The sequence below is a fragment of the Anneissia japonica genome, unplaced genomic scaffold (assembly GCF_011630105.1).
Source record: "Anneissia japonica isolate Jap-2015-1 unplaced genomic scaffold, ASM1163010v1 scaffold21_len1647178_cov195, whole genome shotgun sequence".
Lineage (NCBI taxonomy): Eukaryota > Metazoa > Echinodermata > Crinoidea > Comatulida > Comatulidae > Anneissia > Anneissia japonica.
The window spans coordinates 682816-708032 of NW_022750455.1; the positions used below are offsets into that span (position 1 = coordinate 682816).

The 25217-nt window shown below is 34.1% G+C and overlaps 1 protein-coding gene across 6 annotated transcripts; it reads right to left on the minus strand.

The window, feature by feature from the left end:
- Positions 1-393: 393 nt before the first annotated feature.
- LOC117121388 lies at positions 394-24218 on the minus strand. Of its 6 annotated transcripts, none has more exons than XM_033266583.1 (19): positions 22922-24212; positions 17380-17438; positions 14255-14516; positions 10583-13864; positions 10139-10286; positions 8730-9960; positions 8433-8523; positions 8119-8175; positions 7631-7663; positions 5863-6013; positions 5588-5719; positions 4993-5103; positions 4622-4769; positions 4126-4260; positions 3767-3982; positions 2903-3154; positions 2605-2727; positions 1995-2212; positions 394-1242 (listed from the first exon to the last, which is right to left on the minus strand). In XM_033266583.1, the coding sequence occupies exons 1-19, from the start codon at positions 23178-23180 to the stop codon at positions 1011-1013; spliced, it is 7140 nt and encodes a 2379-aa protein (XP_033122474.1). In that variant the 5' UTR covers positions 23181-24212; the 3' UTR covers positions 394-1010. The 6 variants fall into 6 exon arrangements, with proteins under 6 accessions (XP_033122474.1, XP_033122473.1, XP_033122475.1 ...); XM_033266582.1 differs by having other exon boundaries at positions 5863-6019; XM_033266584.1 differs by lacking the exon at positions 7631-7663.
- Positions 24219-25217: the final 999 nt, after the last annotated feature.

Below are 25217 nucleotides of genomic sequence, written 5' to 3' on the forward strand. Positions count from 1 at the left end.
AGTGTAGCGTTGTGGAAGCAGGAAGGTCTTTTAATACTATGCCACAATGAGGGCAGTCAATTTTATGACTTTGTGGTATTAAACACACAATATATTTTTATTTCTTTAGAAGTGATTTTTAGTCTACAACCAAATTGATGACACTTGAGTAGACCTACTGAATACTCGTACATTGAAAGTGAAGGTATTATTACAGTAACAATATTTTTTTAAGTATATTCGTTCAGTATAATACTGTACCCCACTTTTGTAACTCCCAAAGAAAAATGATAAAGTGATAATGTTATATTGCTAATAATGTTTTTTATAATAAATAATTTGCAACAAGGAAATGATTGTGCCGATTATAGTGATAATCATATTATCATGATAATAATTCAAACATCCTCAAAATATATGACCAATTAATACAAATTTATTCAAGACATTCTTTCTGTACATATTTCATACAATTTACATTTAAGTAGAAATGTGTATACATTAAAACAAATCATGATAAATCTATAGTCACACACAAGTTTTAAACTAAAAGTGTTTATATATTGACATAAATATATTTTCTATTACTATATTATAAAAATTTTCATCATAAATAATGTCTATTTACATCACTTTAACAACAGTGTCTGTGTAAACATCCTTATTCAGTTGGGGGCGGGAAGTGGGTTGGAGGGGAGAGAAGGTTTCCAAAACCGTCCAAAAACATCTTTAAATGCTGTTTTAATTTTTCCAATGCAAAAACAACCCTTTTTAATTAATTTGTGTGCATTTCATTGTATTATCCAATATAATATACCCTCAATATTAGCTCTTTAGAAATGGGAAACTGCTGCACAGTTTTTTTATTAAGATTTTATTTATATTTTACTTTTCTTTGCAGATACCAACACTTTTGTCCCTGGTCATTGTACCTCCTGGGCGTAGAGAAGCAATGCAGGTAAAGTGCTTACTCAAAGCCACAAGCAAATGCACAACAAGGGATAGAAATTAATAAATTTTTCTTTAGGTCTTTATTGTAATGTTGTTTTAACTTTTTTCAATGCAATTTTGAAACGCCTTGAGTTTTGCTCTGAGGCTAGCTGATGGAAATTGGCAGAGTACTGAGCGGCCAATGAGTGTATGTCATGGTCACTCATTTGAAGGATGCGTTGCCGTAGCAAGTGCTGCAGTTCATTATCAGGTTCAAATGTGAAAGCATGCTCCTGGAAAATTCGGATCTGGTCTACAAGTTTAGCGATGCATCTAAACAAATGAAAGCAAACATGAATTACCTATATTTAATGAATTTTTGTATAAATGACTAGGTCCTACCACAAAAGAATTTTGTGTAACATATGCATATATTATCCTTACTTGCAAAAGCCATATATACGTACTTTAATGTATTTTTATTTGTGTTTATAAGCCACAAAATACTCGCACCTAGGGCTGGAACATACACCACTTCACAGCCCACCAATAGTGCAAGCTGGGGTATCTAAGCATGGCCAGCCGGGAATTATCAGCTTGTGGTTCGAACTCTCAACCACGAGGTTCACAACCTGAATGGAAAACGCCTCGCCAAACCACCTTCGCAGCAAAATTTAGTAAACATATGCCTTTGTATCAGCGACACTCGCAGAAATGGTGCGTTCCATTTACCTATATCGAATATTACCCTGCTACCTTCCACTGTACGGTACTAACATAATTTGACAAATGAATTCTTAATGTATTGCTTGTACCATGACAACTCCTCACTCAATATTTTGTATATTTGTTTATTTTACTGTATTTTAATTGACAAATAGGAACTCAATAAATGCCTTAATAGTAAGATGCCTATAAGGATAGTGCTCTAATATATTTCTTCCAGATTTGTGTAGGCGCCAGGGTGGTAAATCGTAACAAACACTTTGTCCTCACTCAAATTAGTATATGGTTATTACTTCTATTATATATATTAAATAGTACCATCTATGATAATTGTTTGTTAGAAGTCATTGAAAACTTACTTCATTTTGGTCCATTTGTACATGCCATTGGCAAGGGTAAAACCACCGACTTCACTTTGTTGCAGATGCATCAGTAAAAATAGTGAGCAAGGCAGAGTAGGCTTGTCATGGTGACTGTTTCCTTGGGTCAAGCTTTCACCATCCCCCTTCAAAACAATTTTGGCAGCCTTCAGCTTCTCAAAGCTGCTTGCAATCTTACTGGGAAGACTCCGCCAGGCCTAGCAAGCACAAATGCAACAGAAAAATATGAATATCAGTATTTATTATCCATTAACACCATATTGATATTTAAAGCAGTTTTCAATTTCCTCCCCATCTCTTGTCTGCTCTCCTCTGTCATATCCTGAGCAGACCTGGATCATGAGGAACTTTATAAACATTTCTAATGCTCCTTTCATCTAATCATCATAAATATGGAAAGCAAGTTAAAAATGCTAATAATTTTTGCATAATAATAAAAAGGGGTATTATTTATTTTACCAAAAATAGCCAAGCCCAATAGCTTCTTAATAAGTGAATAGACTTTCTAGTTAGACAGAGTTCTTAATGCTAGGTTTACGCTGTTTAATTTCAGTAGTCAGGTATCACTAAGTTATAAGTGACAACTTACAGGAACTTGTCTGACTATCAAGCTGTCCAGAGCATCAATTATCTGAACACAGGTTGCCAGGTTCCTCGTATCATAGCACTCTCTTGCTATAGTGATGAACTTGCAGAGTATAGCTATTTGGTACTGCAAAACAACAAATATCTTTCAGTATAATTGCCCTAACCTTTAGTCACACCAATCAATTTTAATTTATATATGATTTTAATTTATATTTGAAAAAAAATGAAATGATTAATCATTTTTAAAAAATTTGTATACAAGAGAAAACTCATAGATTGCAGGTCAAAAGTCATCTCACCTTTGGACTACTTGATGTGACGACCTCAGCTGCAACCCAATGCGAGACCTCACGAGCATGCTGTAACAGAATATGAACAAGTCCCTCATCTCCCAACGTGTTGACAAACAGACTTGGATAGTCCTGTTCCTCCCTGTCATCAACACGAGACAGAGCGGATGATGCTAACGAGACATCTGTTTCCATACTGACACCAATGCCATGGTAACGAGAGTTGAGGTAGTGAACTGGATGAACCTTCCGGAACAATTCCTGCAACAGAAAAGGTAAGATGAACATTTGCTCTCCCATGTAAAAGCATGTGGTGTATAGCATGTAAGGCGCTCAAATTTCAATCACAAGGTTGGGGGTTCGAGACTGATGCTCACCACACTGCTTGTAGTGGCCTTGGGCAAGACACTTTATCTGCATTTGCCTCTCTTCACTAAGGAGAATAAACAGGGACCTGGTAGGAGGTAAATGATTCGGAATGAAATTAGTAATACTGATTACACACATAATAGGATCACTCTCCATAGTGTGAAGAAGATTGGATATTGTGCATGCTTGATTTTTTGTACAATGACCAAGGAAAAAAGTGGTTTTCTGGATAAGTGTGCAATATAAATCTATAAAATAAATAAATTAAAAAAAAAGATCATTCAAAATATGATTTTCAAATTCAATTTATGTATAATTGTGGCAGCCTGGGATTTTATTCTAAAGTCACCCCAATACATGTAAAGTTACTATAATAGACTACAAACGCCACTGCTTACTTAAATAAATATATAAATTTATACCAGCACATGCTAATATCACACGTTTTACTCCATCATCATAAAGATCCCCTAATGTTGCCATATCAACCAATATCTGACCCACCTGTTGCATAAGTGTTAGCTGACATGCCAGCGTTTGTGCTGTGTATTCACTCATCATGAAACCCTTGTCAATAGGTTGGACTGGCATGTAAATAGACTCTGCTCTGGGCTGTGGTTCCTTTTTAGGGGGTGATAAACAGGATATGATTCCACCACGCATCTTCTCCTTACGTAGAGCACGAGTGGGAACGCTCAATACTTCCCGAATAGAGTACCTCTAGAAATAGCAAGAATCAAATCAAACATTTGAGCAAGAATTTATGAGAGAGTTTGAAGTTCTCTATTAAACATTTTAAATCAATTATTTGGCTAATGAAAGGTACACACGTGTACCCTATATTTCTTACATGGTTTTCTTACCTTTTTTGGTTTATCATGGCTTCCACGTTCTCTGTATTCAGATAATGTTTCCAGCAACTTATCCTCTTCCTTCTCTTGTTGCCGCTTCTCTAAAAGTTTTAGCAAACACTCCCCTTGAGCATCTACTGGCATTATCTATACAGCAGAACAAAAATAATCAATTAGATTTTTGTATTTCTTGGTTAACTCTTTCAAACTAAATTTTTGTAGAAATTTGAGCAAGATAAAAATAATTAACTAATTGGATTCTCTATTTTCATGTAACTCTTCAAACTAAATTTGTGTGAAAACGTAGGCAAGACAAGAAGAAATTGGACTATACAATTAGATGTTGCCTTACATTCAAGATAAATAACTGTCTTGCTCCTTAACAATTATGCTGTGTTTCACCATATCATAGCCAAATGGTAGAATGACAAAACTACACACGTCAAAAATGCTATATAAAAGGTGAACTCATTAAACAAAAGACCCAAATAGAGGTTTTCTTATATACCTTTTCTCTGATGAATTCTGACAGCTGATTGACAAGTTGCAAGTTTGGTCTGAAGTCAACAGTGTAATAATTTTCAATCCATACTAATATGATATCAATAGTACGACATAAAATCTTAGTCCTGCTCTCTGCTTGAGCTGAACTCATACTGGAAAAAAATAACAAATAAAATATAAATATTATGGCTTAAGTTATTTGTTTTGCTATCCACCTAAGCTGGAGTCATACTAGAAATTGATATAGCAAACACGATAATATAAAGTTAATGCATGCACAGTAAGGTAATTATTTAAAACCAAATGAAGGGATTAGCCATGAAAATAAATCATTATAATCTTGTTCTTTTAGTATTTTGAAGATTGAGTATTTACCTTCTAGCAGCACAGAATTTGTCTACGATGAATTTGTAAACTTCTTCAGTTGTTGCATAGTAGTGGTATGTAGAAAAGAAATGATGTATGTAGCCTTCAAGAAGAGCTTGTCTGGGGAAAAAAAAAATAACATTTGTGAGGCTAATCTGGTCGTAGCCACTGTGTGTGCAGAACCGTGGAGACCTCTAGGTCCCCGGTTCAATTCCCATCGCTGTTCCCCTTGTGTTTCAGCTGGAGGGCTGAAACACATGTTATGATAGCGCACCGTCTCTCGGATGAGACGTTTAAGCCGTTGGTCCCATGTGCAATATGGCTCATGTGCATGTAAAAGAACGCAGTACACTCTTCGGAAAAGAGTAGGGGATTGTCTCCCTGTGTACTGCCCAATTCACCACCAGAAGGATCTCAAAACAAGTCTTCAGACTTCCCTGGTTATAATTGGTGTGATTCACACCGAAATACTTACTTATGTTATGTTATTCCTTAAAGACAAATTATTTACCAATAAATAATGACACAGTGATGAAAAACTTAAACTACTATGCAATATCTTTCTCTACGCATGCACAATAACTATTTCATAGGCCCTACTAACCTGGCAAAGAGGTAGGAGAAAAGACCAAGTGGTTCCCCTGCCTGTAACATGCAGCTTGATTTTACGTAATGGAACGACAGCAACGGACATTCCTCTGGGCTTGGATGCAGATACATTGGTTCTTGTCCCATGCTGCAAATATAAAGTTTTGATAGATTGATTGATTGTTTGTTTGACTGACTAATTAATTGACTGACTGGTTGATTGATTGATTAAACAAGTTGCTTGTTGTAATGTCTGACAATTAACTGTCAAAACAATATTTTTTATCCTACCTTGTTGCAAATGAGTAAAGTAAGGCATGGTCCAAGCCCCATTGCTCTGAATACAGCATCTCCAGGTTGCGCTTGGCAGATTCTAGGAAGTCGACTTTAGCTGTCATCTCATCTATCTGCTTGCCAACTTTCAGCACCATACTCTTGTGATCTGTGCCTTACGAAGATTGAAAATAACGACACTTAATTAGAAAGGAAATCTTGGTTCAGAAAGATATTGTAATTTTTAATGTTTCAATATTTACTGGATCATCATCAGAAATGACTATATGGATTTGTCTTTTCATACATTACTGTATGGAATTAAAATTCTTGCCTTGAGTTTTGACTAATTTGTGAGTAGGCCTATCATTGTAATGACTGTTTTTTTATATTTTCATATTTACTTTGGAATAAATTTAAAAAATCCTAAAGTATTTATTGCAGCTTTTTAACTAATACTTCCATTGCTGCATTTTTAATAAAACATAAATCAGCTACATTAAAAAAACTTGCCAGTTAAATAAGCAAATTCCATATCAACGAGTATGCACAAAATTGTTACATATTTTTTCAGTATTTACTTTCCGAAATCATCTACACATTATACACACACACACACACACCTGCATGCAAATAACACACACACACTCAGCCAGGTACACACACTGTGGCCTAGTTCAGACTTGGAGATAAGCCAGGCTCAACGTAAGCCGGCTGAAGGTTAAGCCCGGTTGAACTTTGCCCGGCGTTTAAACTAGCGGGGTCAGCCAGGCACAAGTATTTGCATATTAATGAACCGTAACCAGGAAACGAGTTTTGAAACATTGCGCTCGAAATGTACGCTCGCTCACAGAACATGTAATTGAATGCTGATTGGCAAGACCCCCCGCAGCGATTAAAGCCTGGCTTAGAAAAGTTAAACACGGTGGCACGCCAGGCCTAGTTACTATAGGAACACAGCCTGGCTTGAGATAAGCCACCTAGTTCTGACTGGCACGTGGATAAACCCGGTGAGTTGAGCCGATTTTATCTACCTAGTCTGAACTAGGCCTGTATTATAATCTAAACATTATTTACTCCTGCACATATGTCTATTGCATTACACATGTGTCAATATGAATGCAGGTGTAAAATATTAGACATGCAAATTATGTGCAACTGCATTTAAAAACACATGTCTATGGCCTAGTTCAGACTAGGTGGATAAACCTGGCTCAACCCACCGGGTTTATCCACCTGCCAGTCTGAACTAGGTGGCTTATCTTAAGCCGGGCTATGTTCCTATAGGAACTAGGCCTGGTGCGCCACCATGTTTAACTTTTCTAAGTCGGGCTTTAATCGTTGTGGGGGGTCTCACATTGACTTCGGGTGACGAAATGACCAATCAGCATTCAATTACGTACGCTGTGAGCGAGCGTACGCTGTGAGGGAGCGTACGCTGTGAGCGAGCGTACGCTGTGAGCGAGCGTACGTTTCACGAGCAATGTTTTGAAACACGTTTCCTGGTTACGGTTCATTATTATGCAAATTTTCGTCTGGCTAAACCCGCTAGTCTGAACGCCCAGCAAAGTTAATCCGGGCTTAACGTTGAGCCGGGCTTAACTCAAGCCTGGCTTATCTCCAAGTCTGAACGTAGCCTACAATGTAGGCTCTTCAAGCAAGCACACAAATGCACCTGTGTTAATATGAATACAGGTGCAACATATTCAAGCAGAAATATTTTATCTGCAATTCCAAAAAAATTAATAAACAAATCAAACTATGAAAATAGGGTAATACCAGGTACCTGATGGTTTAATAATCTGGCTGAGGACAGGAACTGAATAGCATGCAGGATGACAAATAAAACAATGGATTGTTACACAAACATAATGCATTTAAAATTATAAAATAGCAAATACATCACCAAATTCACCAAAACACAGCACACACAGCAAAAGCGCAGTTCACAACATTATATTTTATTGGAGATTAACATTTATTGTAAATACAAATGCCACAATATAAACTGTAAACATTATATTGGCTACATTTTAAACTGTATGCCTAACCAATTCTGTGCTTATATACAAATAGTGCAAGTGTATCACATTATACTTTTCGCAGAGTATAGCAGGAGATGTCAGAAATGAGGAGAAAGAAAAGAAAGGCTGTATGTGATGGACTTATCATGTCAAGCAACTCGGGTAAAGACAACTTTTTATTTAATGCATTTAATATCAAGTAGGCAAGAGGTAAAATCTCTTTGCCGTGACTACATGAACCTAGTATTACCATTCTGAGCGAGTGAGGCTAAAAGGTCGTTGAGAGCAGGTTCTAATCTTGGAAATGCTGCATTGATGAAAACATGATCATAGTTTAAAAGAGAATCAATACATACATGAAATGAAAACATGAATTTGAAATGGTTGTGCATGATACAATTTATATTAATTTTGAACATCTATTCAAATATTAGTTTGTTTCTTACTGCTACAATATTGTAATAATTATCATTATTATTATTACATTGGTTACTTTGAACGACCACTAAAAATAGACACGGAATGAATAATGAAATATTAACACCAAATTCTTAATATAATTACCTTTTAATTGTTGAGCTTCAATCATCTTCTGATAAAACCTCTGTGACTTTGATCTCATCTTCCTTTCCATCATAAGCTCCTGATCAATAACCTGACAAATTAGAACAAAGAAGATGTCAAACCCATGCTTTACTTCCATTGTGACAATATTCTGTAAGTTCATGACATGAAGTGTCCACATCATTAAAATTGCCAAAGAAGTAGTTTATAATATGCCATATAGAACATTCAATAATGCTTTTTTTTAATAAACAAAACTTTAAACGAAAAAAAATAGTGGTCTCAAAAAATACACACCCGTATCTTTGCCTCAATTCCTTGTTGTGTTTCACAATTTACAACCAGTTTGTTTGTGTAATCCTCAACCTGTGGATCAATTTCTTTATACATCACACCAGCATTCAAAAGAATGTTTTGATCATCTCCAATAGATCCTGACAAGGAGCTTGGAAATGATAAAATTGAATCTTCTTTTGATGCTCCAATAGATTGAGGGTTAATTGAAACCCCAGAAGATGTGCTGTTCAGAGATAGAGAACTGCTAGCATGAGTGAGCTTTTGGTTTAACATTGACTTCAGTTTATGCCTAGTTGCAGAACCTGATCCTGAACTAGATTCAGAACTGTGCCTTGCAAGAGTTGTTGGATTTGGTAATGATGGTGCCAGCATCTTTGGCTTTCTGTGAGTCTGTATAATTTGTTCTTCACCACTTCCAGGTTCATTACTTCCTGAAGTATCCCAAGACTGTACTGATCTCACACTGGCAGCACTGCTCATTGACTTACCAATAACAGCATACATGTCACTGGACCGATCATCATCCAGACTTTTTGATAAAGATCCATGAGAAGAAGAGCCACTGGCAATACTACTCCTGGAGTTGCTGAGTTCAGCTTCATGGTGACTACAATCCAATGAATTACTTTTGGTTGAAGGTCTCTGTTCATTTTTTACTGCTTTATTAGACTTACTTGAGCTCCCAGATTTTTGTCCCTTTTCTGAAATAGCTACTATTGAACTTTGCAAGTTATCACTGTTTAAAGTATCCATTTTATTTCTTTTCTTTATTCTTGGGGCAGCGACTGGATTTTTTATGTAGTTGTCTATATCAGATACTTTAGGATTTTTGTTTTTTCTTTCTATATCTTTCTTATTTACTCCATCTTTGGTAATTTTTTCTAGTTTATTTAATTTTTCTGTTAGATCCTTTGGATTAACTCCATGCTGATCCTTCAATTTTTTAGTCTTTTCTTTTACTTGTTTTCTTCCATCTTTTCCTGGAACTGTCTTACTCTCCTTTCTTTTTTCTATTAGTTCTCTGAACAATTTAGTATCAGCTACAACATGAGATCTCATTAGTGCTGTGTTCTCTTTTGTTCCTCTTTTGCTTGCAGGTTTGTCAGCTGGGAGAAGATCATCAATGATCGAAACATTATCATCACTGTCTAAATTGTCAGGTGTATTGCTAGGGGACAAGGTGATTGGTTCTGTCTTGCGCCTTGGTCTACTGGGGCTCATGGCAAGAGGTCTATGTAAAAGAACATAATATAAAACTCAATTCTATCATGGCATTATATTTGTAAGTGGGATGTTACTGTACTTATTAACAAAGATAAATAATTATTTAAGAATATATTATATTATATAAAAATTGTATTAAAAAATGATAATATTTAATATAGTTAAGATGATTATAATACTGTTACCTTTGTGATTTCTCCGGCACACTTCCATTTACTGCTTCATAAAGGTTCTCTATCAGATCTTCCTCCCAAAAAAGGTCACAGAACTTCTCTGTTATTGCACTTGCAAATGTCATCCAACGCAAATGTGCAAGTGATACAATGTATTCAGCTAAAATATTAAAACAGAAGAACAATAAATATTTGGTTACTATTATGGTAGCTATAATACTTCAGAATGTTTAATCTATAAATCTGAGATGCAAATTTTTTAATAATGAATATGCATAGAATTCTTTATTTAAAAAGTGACTCAATAAGTATCCCTGTCTTCTCTAATTCAGATAACTAATTTGATGAATTATAAGATGTTTCTAGGGAGGTCAAACCTTTTTAAAATATTTACTTATTATTATTTTTTATTTTTTTATTATCATTGCCCTAATAATTCATTAAAAAAATAGTTACCCATCTGTAGGTCCTCAACACCATTCTCCAAATAGCCATCAAAGGCAAATGCTATTCGCACCAATTTAACAACCTTCCTCAGCACTTTATTTGCAACTAGCGCATCTTTCAGCGGATTTGCTGTGACGTCTTCACCACTTGAATGGCTATACCTTAAATGCACTCCACTATCGCGTGAAACCGTTGAAACAGATGTTGGTGAAACTGCTGTATTTAGAGTATCTAGTGGCTTTGTATCATCAACATCATCCTTAAGAGCAAATACGACATGAGATCGAGGATCAACACTGGAAGCTGTCTTTGTATTTCGTTTTCTCCCTCGTACATCTTGATTTGATTTTCGACAAGGCTGTGCTAATGGCTGTGCATCAGGTTTGTGAAGTTTCTCATGTGTTTTACGGTCCAAAGACTTGGAACGGTCTCGTAATTTGCTTTGTTCAAGCTCTCTTCCTTGTTTTCGATCTTGTGATTTACTACGGGTTTTTTCAAAATCATGGGAAACATCTACACGATTTGACTTCACTGTTCTTTTCATGTACCTTGGCATACGAACATTATTACGTGCCAACCTACCTGAATCTTGGTATGTAGTACATTCACTGCTTTCAGAATCAGTGCCATTGGTTGCTTGAATTCGAGGCAACTTTGATGCAACACCATGCTTCTTTTCAATCTTTTTTCGATATTCCTTTTTAATTCCATCTTTTTTAGTAATATTTTTCTTTTCAATTTCCTTGTCAGTATTAACAGCTTTACATGGAATGGCAGAATTCTCTGCAGCAACTACGGTTGGAGGTACATTATTTGCCAAATTTGAAGGTCGCTCAATTGGACGAAATGCCGAAGAATGTACACCAGTGAGATCAGTTTTAGCTACAAAGGTTGTTGGCAATCCTGTTGATGAAATTACAGAAGTGCTTATGCTGTTAGAGGTTGCAAATACAGAGGCTGGAGATGAGGAGTAATTGGAGTAAGTTGGTGAAAGTGACTGTCTTACAATATCTGATGATAAGGAAGATTGTAAGGTACTCATTGCCCCAAAAATTGGTACAGTAACTGGAATAATGTGGAAGAGTCCAGTCTGTGGGTCTTGGCAAAGTTGAACAGGACCAGAGATGTTAGGTAAGGGAGAATTTAATTTTCCAGTAGGGTTTTGAGTTGCTACATCTGGTGATGAAATTGGAGCTAATGACACTACAGGCACTGGCAAAAAATCAGATTTTTTGAAAGGCATCTGTTGAGTTGTAGATATCAGTGATTGAGTTGTAGGAGACATTACTGTAGCTGATGACGATGTGGAACGAACCAATGTAATGGGTGAAGATGCAGATGTAACTGATACTGAAGAGGTTAATTGAAGTGACGATGAAACCAATGACTCCTGCATCGAGATGGAAGAAACATTCTCCTGAACTGGAGATGACTGACAGCCAACCTTGGAATTTTGATGTTGATTATGTGTTGTATTTTTATCTACTGATGCTTGAATTATAGGTATCGATGCTTCTGGTATCACTGCAATTACATCTTCATGGTTTCTGGAGTTACTGTCATTAACTTCTTTTTCCGTCAGACTACTGTGATCATTATCAACTTCTTTAAATGATGATACAAGTTCAGCAGACTTTTTTACAGCACATATTAATTTTGATTCAAGTTGTTTTCTCAAGATGTTTTGCTGAGCATCTGGTAGAGACCATCTTCTGCTGTCAAGACTTGTCTTGGAAGTTGTATCTGTAGATATTGACATTGGTTGTTTCTTCACATTATTTGAAACTTCTAAAGACACACTGACAGGGGAATTGCTAACGTCTTCACTTGCTGCATCCTTTTCCAAATCAGTCACCATTGTAATTGGGGGTGGAATTTTCTTTGGAACCTGAGGACCTTTTTTAATTGCTTCCATTGCAATTTTGGCTTTTAACTTGACACTATTGACTGGTGAAATGTCCTCTTTACTGCTTACTTTAGTAGCAGACTTATCTGAGGAAATAACAATAGGAGTAAAATGTGTTGCTTTAGAAGAATAGGCACTTGGCAGAACTGAAAGACTAGCTCTCCTAGTACATTCAGAAGATTTTGCTGGATGCATCAAATACTTTTCTTTGGAATTTCCAATACTCTTTCTCTTGGTGTTGAAATGTGTCTGCATAAATGCTGAATTGTCTTCTGATGTAAGTGAATCATGATTAATGGCAGTCTTATCAACATTTTTCAATGATGTATTTAAAGTCTCACTATTTTTTCTTTGCAACATTTCAAAAGCAGACTGTCTGTAATTAAAGGTATTTAATGTAGCAATACTATGTGAACGCACAGTTCTTTGGAAGTCAATTGGACTTACCAAGTCGGATTCAGAAGATGACCATGGATCATTCAAAAGGAAGTCATCTGAATCCTTTCCTTCAGAACATGATGACACTTTGCGACTACCAGGCTTTAAATCAGTGGGTTTCTCTTCCTCTTCCGGAATGCTACCTTGGCTCAGATATGTCCGTTTATATCGTGGTGTGATAGGCAAACACTTGCTTGCACTTTCAAGTAAATTATTATTCTCCTCTAATTTTTGTTTTGTGTTATCTACTTGTAAATTGATTTGTTCAGTTACAGAATGATCCTTCCACCCAGGTTTCTCTCCTTCATAATGTTTTGCTTTTCCTATTTTATTTGGAATTAAAGAACTTCCACTACTGTGGTATACTCCACGGAAAGATGTGTCACTGTTTCTTCTTCCATCTTTTGAAGGTTTTTTAGTTCCATTTAACAATGAACCTGTGATTTTGTTAGGAAGTTTCCATTGAGATTGATCTAAAATATCTCTGTGTACAGATGTGTCCTCTTGTGAAACTTCTGTTGCCTCAGTAGGGGTTTCTGTCCCTGATGTCTCTTCAACACTAACATTTGTGATTGAATCTCTCAAGACATCTGTACCTGAATAGATCTTTTTTAGAATTTCCTGAGCCCTTTGAGAAAGGTTATCAAATGTGCTGCCATTCTGTGAACCTTCTTTGTCCCAACCAGAAGACATTTTGTTTGGTGTAGAACTGTCTTTTGTAAGTTCTAAATCTATAATCAAATTGTTTGAATCAGCTCCTTCCTGATTTGTGTCTGTAAATTCCATTGAAATTTCTTCATATTTTTTTATTCCACCAGGTTGTTGAATTTGATGCTGTGAAAGGTTTTTAAATATTTCTGCATTTAGTCTTATATCATCTGTGCCACTTCGTCCATCGGCCACTGGTCTCGACTGCTCCTCTCCTTCTCCGATGCCTCTCTCCTGTGCTATAATTTTCAAAAAAAGTATGAACCATTTACTTATTGTTTATACTGCATGTGTACTGTATGTATACTGTTCAGGGGCGGATTTAGGGGGGGGCCGGCCCGGCCCCGGCCCCCCCTTTTGGGAAGTAAAAAAAGAAAAAAAAAAAAAAGAGGGAAAAAGAAAAAAAATAATAGCCCAAAATGTCTCAAATGTTACGTTCGGGCGTCTAGAACACAAAAATTTCGCGGGGGCATTCCCCCGGACCCCGTACGACAGTGTTGTCTCAATCGGCCCAACTTCCGGCCCCCCCTTTTGGACATTTCTGGATCCGCCCCTGCTGTTGCTACTTAAAGTATTATATAGCATATTATTATTAACTTAAGAATGTATATACTCTTGGGAAAACTTACCATTAGTTTCTATTGGTTTCAGGTTAACAATGCTTCTCCCAATTGATGACAAATTTCTGCAGATTGTTTGTGAAGATTCTTCTCCAAGATTATTCAAACATGCGGCAATTATCTCTTCATATGATGGTCTCCTTGAAGGATCATCTAGTGACATCAATGTGATCAATCCAAAAAGCCCATTACTGATTTCAACTTGAAGATCTGCTGGTAAATTGAATTCTGCTGCTTCAAGTAGACAGCGTGCTAGTGAATACAGGTGGCCCTAAACAGAAAAATGCTTTATTTGAATAATGGTGGTCATAGAAATAAAAACACTTGTTTAATACATATGTATTTAACTACAGTAGCTCAGAAATGTATTCCACTATGGAAAAACAACTCTAGAATTATAAACACTTATTCGCAGGTGACTTGAGACAGAAACAGAAAATTCCAATATAGATGTATATAGTAATATATGTTAATTTACTTCATTCATGTGGCGCATTAAATAAGCAATTATTAATTTATAGTGATGCACTCTACTTCAAACACATACAATTACTGTATTTTACAGGTGGCTTAGCATATAAAAATATATATAGAATATAAATCTTAGTGCAAAATTAAAAAAAAGATTCATTAATTGAAACGTTATCACTAAATTAGCAACTGCATGCTATTTATTTGAAGAGAAATGCACATTTACAAGTGTCAAAATAATATTCACTTTTGACATTGTAAAAATGTGCGTTCTCGTTAACATGGAAATTTCATCGATCAGACAACACATCTCCATCACCTGCCAATATTTCCTATAACATTCCGCACAGGAAATCAACTTTAGTCCTTTTGTAATTAATATTCATTTTAATCAAATTAAAAGTCAGTCTACTTTTTCACAATCAATTATTTAGCTTAATAGATCTGTGATATATGGAAATTGTTTGAATGTCTTGAAACTTATTGTTTATGTTGATTTATGTCAATCGTTATATTTTCTCATTTAAAACGGGATTGTTTTTGTAACTCTCAAGATTTGACATCATTATCAATTACACATTTATCCATCTATGCTATATCGAAAAAGTAATCAACCTGAGATCTAAATCCATGACTGGTTGTACTACTACAAGTATATTTATTTACATCAGATGCATTAGTACACTTTAAGATTATTATACTTCTTGCTCAGATGAAAATGATTTAAAACTCTTAGAATTTAATCTACAGGAAAGTATAACTATTGGCAAGCAAATCTAATGTAACAGCCTCCCTGACCAGAACTATGGTTTTCCCTATATATTGGATAGTATCTATGACTTAATTATTCAATACAGTAAACTACAGTGCACCTTCCAATTTGAGATCCCTCTAATTCCGGACTCCTCTAATTCTGAGACCCCTCTAATTCAAGACTTCAAAGAAGATTTTTCAAAGAACCCAACCCAAAGACCAACCCAAATTATCAGGTCCCAAAGGTGGTTTTGAATTAGGGAAAACTGCATATGCATGAGGAGCATCTTTGAAAGATACTGGTGAATTATAAACGCACATTTATGTAAGTGTCACAGTATATTAAATAACACTCCAGTAAAATGTAGCTAATGTAATAAATATCTATGAAATAAAATTTGTTCTGCCCAAAATATTTTACTGAAATATATAAAAATAATAAAATAAGTACAATATGAAATGAAATAACAAATAAGTTAGACCTCATACTGACCACAATATTTTCATTTGACATTTCTCGATAAAATTGCAATAGTTGAATGCAAATTCTGTCAAAACTGGCTTTGTGTTAATATCTGGAATATCATTACGGTAAAACTGTTAAGGTCGTATTATAAAATTCATGTAAAATTCAATCCCGTTTTCTGTTATCGTACAATCTTGTAAAGCTCCTATTAATGTTTTCACAATTTCAGAAAATGCAGGAATAAACATTGAAAATAAAGCAAAGCGTTTCGAGGAAAAATTGCAGCATGGTGTCTATATTCAAGAGCTTGCAAAGAGACAGTGTGTATATATACCACACTCGTTGAGAAGAAAACCATCCTGACAATGTAAGTTTAGGTCCAAATCTGGATGTAGAATAAACCAAGGAGTTATTAGAGGCTGCAATTCCACTAGCAAATCTGATTCAAATTAATTATCGAGTTCTACACAGAAATATTGCACCTAAACTCCACATCTAGAAAATGTTTTACAACTAAATTTTATATTGAGGAAGCAGCTTGCCCGCACAATGTCTTCACTGAAATTCTTCATGAATATTCAACATTCATGTGTAAATTTTTAAGCCAACAGAAATGCAATTCATAGTTCTCCAAGTATGTTTCACATATCTTCTCATTTCTCAACGATAGCAATATTGGCGCCAATCCTCCTTTGTCAGTAGCAAATTTAGTTTTAAGTCAAGTAAATCCCGCAAATAACAACAAATGAAAACATTTACCAGATGCTCCGTTACTATTTCTATCCATCCACAATTTGAACAAATCACCATCAAAATTAAGTATTGATTCTGATGTTGATTTACCCAACAACCAAACAGTGACAATAATGCCAATTTTTCTTCGCTGACTGAACTGAATATGATTAATTTGCAATTGAATTCTCGTCTGCAAACAAGATGGAATGAAGATATAGCTGCTGTAATAGATTCCATCAAGGTGTTCTCTAATCAATGATTTATGAATAGACAGGAAACCAGTATACCTAAGTCAGAATTATTAGATTGCTCGCATCACCTGAGCAAAAGATGGACTTATATAATTCAGGCGGTAATAAGAGAGTTAAAAATCATGGAAGGAACAGCTAAAAAAAAGTAAATAAAAAATATTTTTTTTACAAAATGTTGCTTAAAAAATTATTGAGAACAAACTGAACTAATATGAATCATGCTCAAATACTAAATTGTATATACAAACTGTTAATTCATAAGCAGGATTTTTTTTGTATAAATACATTGCATTATTAATATAATGTACAATTAATTAATATATAATAATAATTCCTTTTAATTATGAACATATACAGTAGTAGGCTTATAGTAACATGTTGAATTTGTTTATTATTTACACTGTAAAACATGCAAAATCTTATAACTGATGAAAATACATTTGAAAGGAGTTACTCACCTCAAAAGTTGGACCACATGAGTTATATTCAGGTGGCAAGTATTCACTGTCATCAGAATCTAAATTTAAAAAAAAGTTAGGTAAATAATTAAATTGTGTGAAAATACCAATTTTTTAAACTTCACTTAAGATTATTACAGTATTTTGATTATTTATATTGTTAATTTATTGGCAAATAAGCAAGTGAAAGCAAAGAATTAAACTGTTCTTTGCCTTCATTTTTCAAATACCTGTAATAATTGTAAATGTTCAATTGATTTATAACAACAACAATAATGTGCACAAAAGATGGTCTCCTTTGTTGAAAACTAATTTTAGCCATGTGGCTACCTGTTATAAAGTATAAAGAATATATTTAATAAAGTTTGAATCCAAGGATGAATATATTACACAGAGGTCAGGATAGACCCCACCGAGTTGACAATAAATTGTAAAATAGAAATTTGTAAGTGTTCAAAATGCTTACTGTACTTGAATGAACTGATATACTGTATGCCAATGGTGACTTTGCATAGATCTGATTAAAAACTATTTTTTTAAGAGACACCTGCTCCCTCTTGAGGGTTACAATCTATGCAATGTATGTGTGAAACTAGACAAGTAAGTTTTTCCTTTTGAACAAGATACAGTAAGGAATGTTTTAGTTGACAATGATGAATCTTATAACTGTAGCCCATATATCACCTGTCATTGTTATTGTACGTGAGTAGGCCTATGTAATGAAACACATTAGTAGACTGGAGAGGGTGCAGGGGAAGGTCACTGTATTCAAAAGACAAGAATTGGACACTTCAAGCTACTTCAGGTTTGGATTAAAGACCCTAAATATTTTATGCATGGTAAGATTTTAAAATCCTACAGGGATACTAGTCCTTTCTTATTTATTGATTTTGTGAAACCAAGTGAAAGGTGTGAAGGGTACTTACTAAACGGCTAAAGCAACATTAATTCACCATTTGTCTTATTTACCCAGACCATGGACCTAAGGTATTAATCCCAGACTACGGAAATATCTTTATATTTATATAGATGTTTATGATGATAGTATTATATTACTTTAAGCATACTAATGCTGGTAACCATATTGATGTCATGTAAGCCAAGGGAACCCAATGGTCTTCCCCATTTTTCCGGCTACTTCTACCCCTTCCATCCAAACAGTACAGTGTGTATTATAATATCATTATAATTATCAATCCTTTTATAGTAACGTTATGGAGAAACATCTTTGCTATTGATAACTACAAAAAAGATAAACAATTTTAGAGAATGCTATTGAGAACAACAGCAACCCTATAGGTCTACTATTAGTCATGGAACTGTAGTATTACTTTATACAATAAATGGTATACATTTCCATCTATGGTTTTCACTGTATGTACATCTGATATGCGAGTTGTAACCAAATGCTGTAACAGGTTGCAGACAAACATGAAATAGAACAGTTTAATTTTAAAAATTAAACCAGGTCTATTTGGTTGAACCTAGCAAAACAGAAGAAAAGATCAAAAAGGAAAATATGGTGAACAAATGAATAAAGCCAGGTTCCAGGGAAAAATGTATACTGTATATCTTACAACTGATTTTTCTAAGTTCGACAAAAAAATCAGGAATGGTTCATGAGATACAGATAAATATTGAATGATTTGAATATTTAAATACTGGGGCAAAAACATAAAAAAAAACCTGACTTTAAAGCAAACAAAAACTTAGAGGGAGGCAAAGAGATGACATTCTTAAAGGTGGTCATAACGCATCATACTAAAAATTTCACACTGACTACCAAACTGTATTACCCACAATACTCGATGTCACATATGTTCAATGGCGCGCTTAATCTTTATTTAATGAGGTACAATATATCATTGTTGATTCTATTGAGACCATTAAATCCAAAATAAACAAACAGTAGGGGTAAAGGAGGTCAACCCACAACATGGTTGCTATGATACCCAATCTCTATAGTATAATAATTTAGAGAACTTAAAAGTAGACCTAGTACTTTATGTAGTTCTTCATTGTATTGAGTACAATATCTTATGTTTCACTATTCAAATATACAAAATATGGTAGAGCTACTGTACGTCCTTTTTTTTTTAGGGTAAGCAGTTACCAGAAATCTGGGAAAAGGGGGATGAGAGGGAGGTTAACATGATAGGTAGACAACATTAGCCTACTTGACAAATTAAAACAATATTTTATTTAAAAAAACAAGTCACATGTATAAATTTTACTTTGATTTTATTATCAGGGCAATTCATTTGGACTGTGTTTGGTCTATTAAAACTGAAGATAAGTTGTTAATTTAATTGCTAAGGAATTCATGTGAATTCTACCAGACTAGAACCCAGAACCCTTAATTATTAGCCCACAGCAGCTAACCCATTTTAAATTGCAAGTACTGTTACTAATTTGGTTATAACATTCTGCTTGACAGTCATTTCAAAAGCTGTACTATCATTTCTGATACATTCATATGTAGGTAAATATAAAATAAAACTTTTGTAATGGTACAGTACTGTAAAAATTAATTTAAAATTAATTCATAAGCAATCAATGACTAGCTTACTTATTTAATTAATTTTAACAATAAAAACATGTTTCTTATAATTATTTGGTAAATAAATTATGAACATATAATAATGACATTAATATATCAGTTTATAATAATATATAAATTAATAAAATATATTTATTCAATATAGTGTATGCTTAAAGCAATGTTGCTAATATCACACAAAGTATATTAACAATTCCCTTAATATATAATCTATTATTATCAAAAGACAAAATAATAAGAATAATCATGGCCTTGGATATGGTATTTCAATAGGAAATATCTTCTAAAATTAAAGCAATGTTGCTCATATCACACAAAGTATATTATAATTCCCCTTAATATATAATCTATTATTATCAAAAGACAAAATATGAAGAATAATTATGGCCTTGAATATGGTATTTCAATAGGAAATATCTTCTAAAATTAATTTACACTTGATTTAAAAACGTAATGGTTGATAAAAACCAGGAAGTCCTTCCCTCGGGGTAACGCTTACCTCAGTTTGTTCAATACACAAAGGTGATTGTTCTAGTTACGTCAGGTTAAAACCTTTTATATAGTTGTAGTTGTACTTGATATTGATTTAAAACTCTCCCTTAATTGTTGAGTACACTAATCCCAGTTTGAAACCTCTGTTATAAATGATATCCTAAGATGTCAGGAGCACTGTGTAATTGTCTGTTAGCGGTCAATATGTCCAAGGATTATTAGCTTTTAGTGGATGAAAACAAAACATCTAAAACAAACTAATCCTTATTAAAGTGTCTGTCCAATGTCACAGCATAGTGTAGAAAGAACATTCATAATACCCATGAAACTCCCATACAAAATTTAAAACCAAAAACTTCATAAAATTTTTCAAAAACTTTATAGAAAATAAAACTTATGATTATATTTATTCTCTCCCTTTGCCAATTTGTTTTGTTTACTTGGCTTTTTAATATAATGTGTGGTTTTTGTTTCTTGAAATTATATATCAACCAAGGAAGTGCTTAAAAAAGGACAAAAAACAGAAACAATTATTATTATTTTATAAATCATCATTAATTCTTAAGCAACAGAATTTTAGATGTATTGGTATTTACATACAATACAGATTCACCTTGCTTTCCATAAATATGTATTAAATCCGCATTCTTTACAGAATCTCTTAAGAAGTTAAGCTGCATAATCCACTTCATATACCTCCCCTATCAGTCAATCTGACAAACACTGCCGCCGGAAAGAATAAAATACTCAGAAAACCTGTCACCAAATTTATATGGGTACATGTTTTTCCCTTGCTAATAATTTGTTTCAAGTTTGTTATTTTTTTTTTCTTTTTTTAAGGATATTAAACACTACAGCTATTCTTCCATTGTGTATAAAACTTAATATAATTAATTTTTTTATTGAAAAAGAAAATTACTGTAAACTATAAACCTTTCCTACAACTTAAGCTTAGTTTCCATACACTTGCGTACACGCTATTGCCGACAGCTTTCGGTGATGCTGATTGGTCGGTCAGGGACTGGCACGCTGTACAACAATTGCACTAAAAACACTGTAGCGACAGAGTAGCAATTGTATTGAAACAAGGCTTTACCAGCTAAAGTACTAGGTTGACATCAGCACCTGGTTATGAACGTTGAAACCCAAAGAAATAATTAAAAAACAACCCCTGAAACAACCTGACAAATACACCTTACAATAGACTTTCACTTGCCAATCAAAACAATGATTATGTTTCCATAGTAACATCGGTGTAAGTATCATCCTCTTAAGCAGCATTAACAGAAACTCTTTTCACATTAAGACGTGTTGTTCATCAAAGGTGGGAGTTTATACTGTACTTGTTGCATTAGCTTCCTCCTCCAGTGTTGAAAGCGAGTGCTGCTCAATTATTGATTCAATTTTGTTAAGGAGTTCAACTGATAAACAACCTAGATAAGCATGGACACACTCACACTCATGATTGGGCAACACTTTTTTATAAATTGTTTTCGCAAACTTATGTTTTTTTAAGTTCGTCAGAGGAAGGCGGAAAAATAATAAAAATTAAATTTTGTTTTCTTATTTAGCAAATATTTTTGCCAAAAACGATCCACATGGAGGAGAAAATAAAAATTAAATTAAATGTAAACAGTTTATTAATGGGATTGTTAAATGCTTTAAATTTATATGATCAGGAAGAAATATATATATACAGTATCTTATTATCAGAGATTTCAAGGCAGCGGCGGGTGTAAACAATTTTTTTATATAATTTTTTTCTAAAATTTCCATTTTTTTAATGGCAGCAGGTGCACTAATTGGCCAAAAAAATAAAATATAATTTTTATTAGAAATCACCATTATTGGCAGGTGGAGGGTTCGCTAAACAAGGTATAAAAAAAGCCTTGCCTTGTAATAAGTACATATGACACTTATGGTATTAAGAAATTATTAAATTATAGTAGAAAATGAAGAAACCATTCTATCCTGGACATTTTATTTAAAAATTGATTACAGGTCTCTCATCAATTAAAGGCCACTTTTGGGACCAGGGTTCCCTTGGTCTTCAGCAGCTTTGGTCTCTAATTAGAATAATACAGATAATAGGCATTTGTTAATATGGGACCACAGAAAAGTGGTCCTTAATTTAAGGTGGTCTTTAATAGGAGGGGTCTTTAATTAGATGGAGAACTGTAGTGTAGTAAAGTCAACAAAACAGTGCGTGTCACCTTTATAATATTCTAAACGAAGCTTTGTTTGCACCATCACATTTTCTGTGGAAATAATTGTGGTCTGCCCATATATGGACATGATGAAGTCATATCACACTAAATATAGGCATATCACAGATAGTTTTCACATTTAAAAAAATAATAATAATTTTGTTTAAATATTTATTTTTTTTAATATAAAAATGTATGTTTTTTACAGAAACTTTTAAATAAATCTTTACTTTTTTATGTATGCCAATTCATTAGCTCCAGAGAAAATTGTTTTACAACTTACCTTTTTTCAAGTAACAAATCTTGCCCTGTGTGTTGAATGCAATAGTTTCTGGGCACACACATAATGTTGTGTACAAATCATTATGTTTAATGGACTTCAGTGATATAACACTCTCTCTGCATACTGCCCACAGTTCAGATTCAAAGAGACATCCATTATGGAGGTGCAACAATTCCGCAAGAGATATCAAACCTTCCTCCACTTCCTCTTCTTCCTCCTGGAGAGGTGAGAGGGGCTTAAATCCCACAGATAAGCTCATTGTAATGACCAAGCTGATCACATTTTTTGAAATTAAACATTTTTTTGCAAGAGACTTTAAAAGATCAATAATTAGTGATAGGTTGTTTTCAAATGAAGATCACTATGGATGACTATTACACTGTGATGGCCATACCTGCTGCTACAATCAAAACACCAAAGTATTAAAGGATTAATCTTGAGTTGGTCATTGAACAAACATTCCCATCAAAATAAACTCCTTGTTTACTGAGACCTATAGTAAACCTGCAAGAGAAGATCTTATTGGTCTTCTGATAGGAAAAAAAACACCTACTTCTGAATTTGCATGTTTATGTGTTCCTGTAAACTCAAGCAACCAGAAAAGGAAATTAGGCATACGAATGAGGCAGTATTCATGATTCTCCTTCTTGATCACTTCTCTTCTTCCTTAAAACGTGTGAAACCTCTACTACTGCTGCCAGTTAACTTGCTTAAAATGGATTGTATTGTTATTCAAGCACTAAAAATGTAATTGATGCAACAGCTTGATATCCGAACACTTTCAGTACACACACCATACCACACGACGAAGTGCCAACCAACGAAGGGGACCCTACCAGCACCAGTCTCAATGGTTTCGTGATTTTCTTCAAGAAAACAGCAATTTCGACACAACAAATTTTTACTACTGTTTGTCTAAGCGGTTATGACGATAAAGATGAATAATCAGCAACGCAGGCGGTCAATAGATTGTACCTGAATAATATGCGAATTTCCTCTCTTTAGATGAAGTAGGCCCTATAAAGTTGCTCACTCTACCGTGCCGTTAATCTACAATCCGATGTCTTGATTTTGTTCTACTCTGTTTTGTAGACCCAATAGTGTACTCTGAGTATTGTTAGAAGTGGTAAGATTAGAAGTAATTACCAATTGTTCAGAAGATATCTTTCTGTGTGCTTTTGTCTTGCTTGAGTCATTCATTTACTTTACGGTTTTATTATAAGTCTGTAACTAAAGACATCTTTATTCGAGAGAGCGTGAAGCGTGAAATTTTCTTGAATGTTTACGACTTTGAGCTTAGCGCCCTCTTTACGACAGGAATGCTCCACTTTTGGTGATGGGCAAAACTTTCTTAACAAATTATTTTACACTCGTATCTTTTGTGTGAATTTTTAGTAAGCCCAAGTGGAAACATTAACAAGGTTTACATAGAGTAGCATTAAGTTTTTTTACATTATTGTTTAGGTAATATTAAAAGATTTCCATACTTTTTGGAAACATGCCCCATCAACTATTGAACTAAGCCATCAATTCCCATGGCAACGCACATGCAACTAATAAAGTTAGTACTGAAGTTCGAAATAAAGTTTTTACTACAGTATAGCCATGCGTATTACGGTATAGTAATTATGTGTATAAGCGAAAAACATGTGCATTTAATTTCATATGATATAATAAAGAATTGTAATGATAATGATGATAATAAAATAATAATAAAGATAATGACATTGTTAACGATACAGAAAATAATAGTGATAATGATGATGATATAATGATATTGATAATAATTATGTTATTGATAAATAATAATGATAATAAAATCTTTTAATTTCTGAATCAATGTCATCTGGTGCGTTTACTGTAGACTATTATTACTAATACTACTATTATTATTTATTATCGTTATCACTATCATTACCATTATTATTATTATTATTATCATTCTCATTATCGGTATTATTATCAAGTCAACACCACACCAATGTCTGGGTAAATAATTATCATCGGTGACGTCCTGAAACTCGTAACACTCGTGGCACACGAGAAGGGGGTTCATTGTTCCTAACTAGAAGGCCTATCGGGCTGAGTTTTCCATAGCCTCACCTTCAAGGTGTGCAGAATGGGTGGCGACCCCTTCAAACCTTCAGCCCATGTACATAATGACCCATTATGCCATGAATGCTGTATTCTTTTCAATGCGAACGTCTCAACTCTGCCTGTGGACATTTATTTCTATCCATTCCATCGAAATCTGTCGAGGTTTCTCCAACGGGCCGGGATGGGGGAGGTGAGTGTA

Bases quoted from the DNA above. Each gene is read 5' to 3' on its own strand.
- LOC117121388 (XM_033266582.1), bottom strand. From the start codon at position 23,180: ATGAGCTTATCTGTGGGATTTAAGCCCCTCTCACCTCTCCAGGAGGAA. The intron at 4,261-4,621 runs GTATATAAGAAA...TCTGCTGTATAG, and splicing joins CAGAATTCATCAGAGAAAAG to ATAATGCCAGTAGATGCTCA. The intron at 1,243-1,994 runs GTAAGTTTTCAA...TCATTTGTTTAG, and splicing joins TACAAATGGACCAAAATGAA to ATGCATCGCTAAACTTGTAG.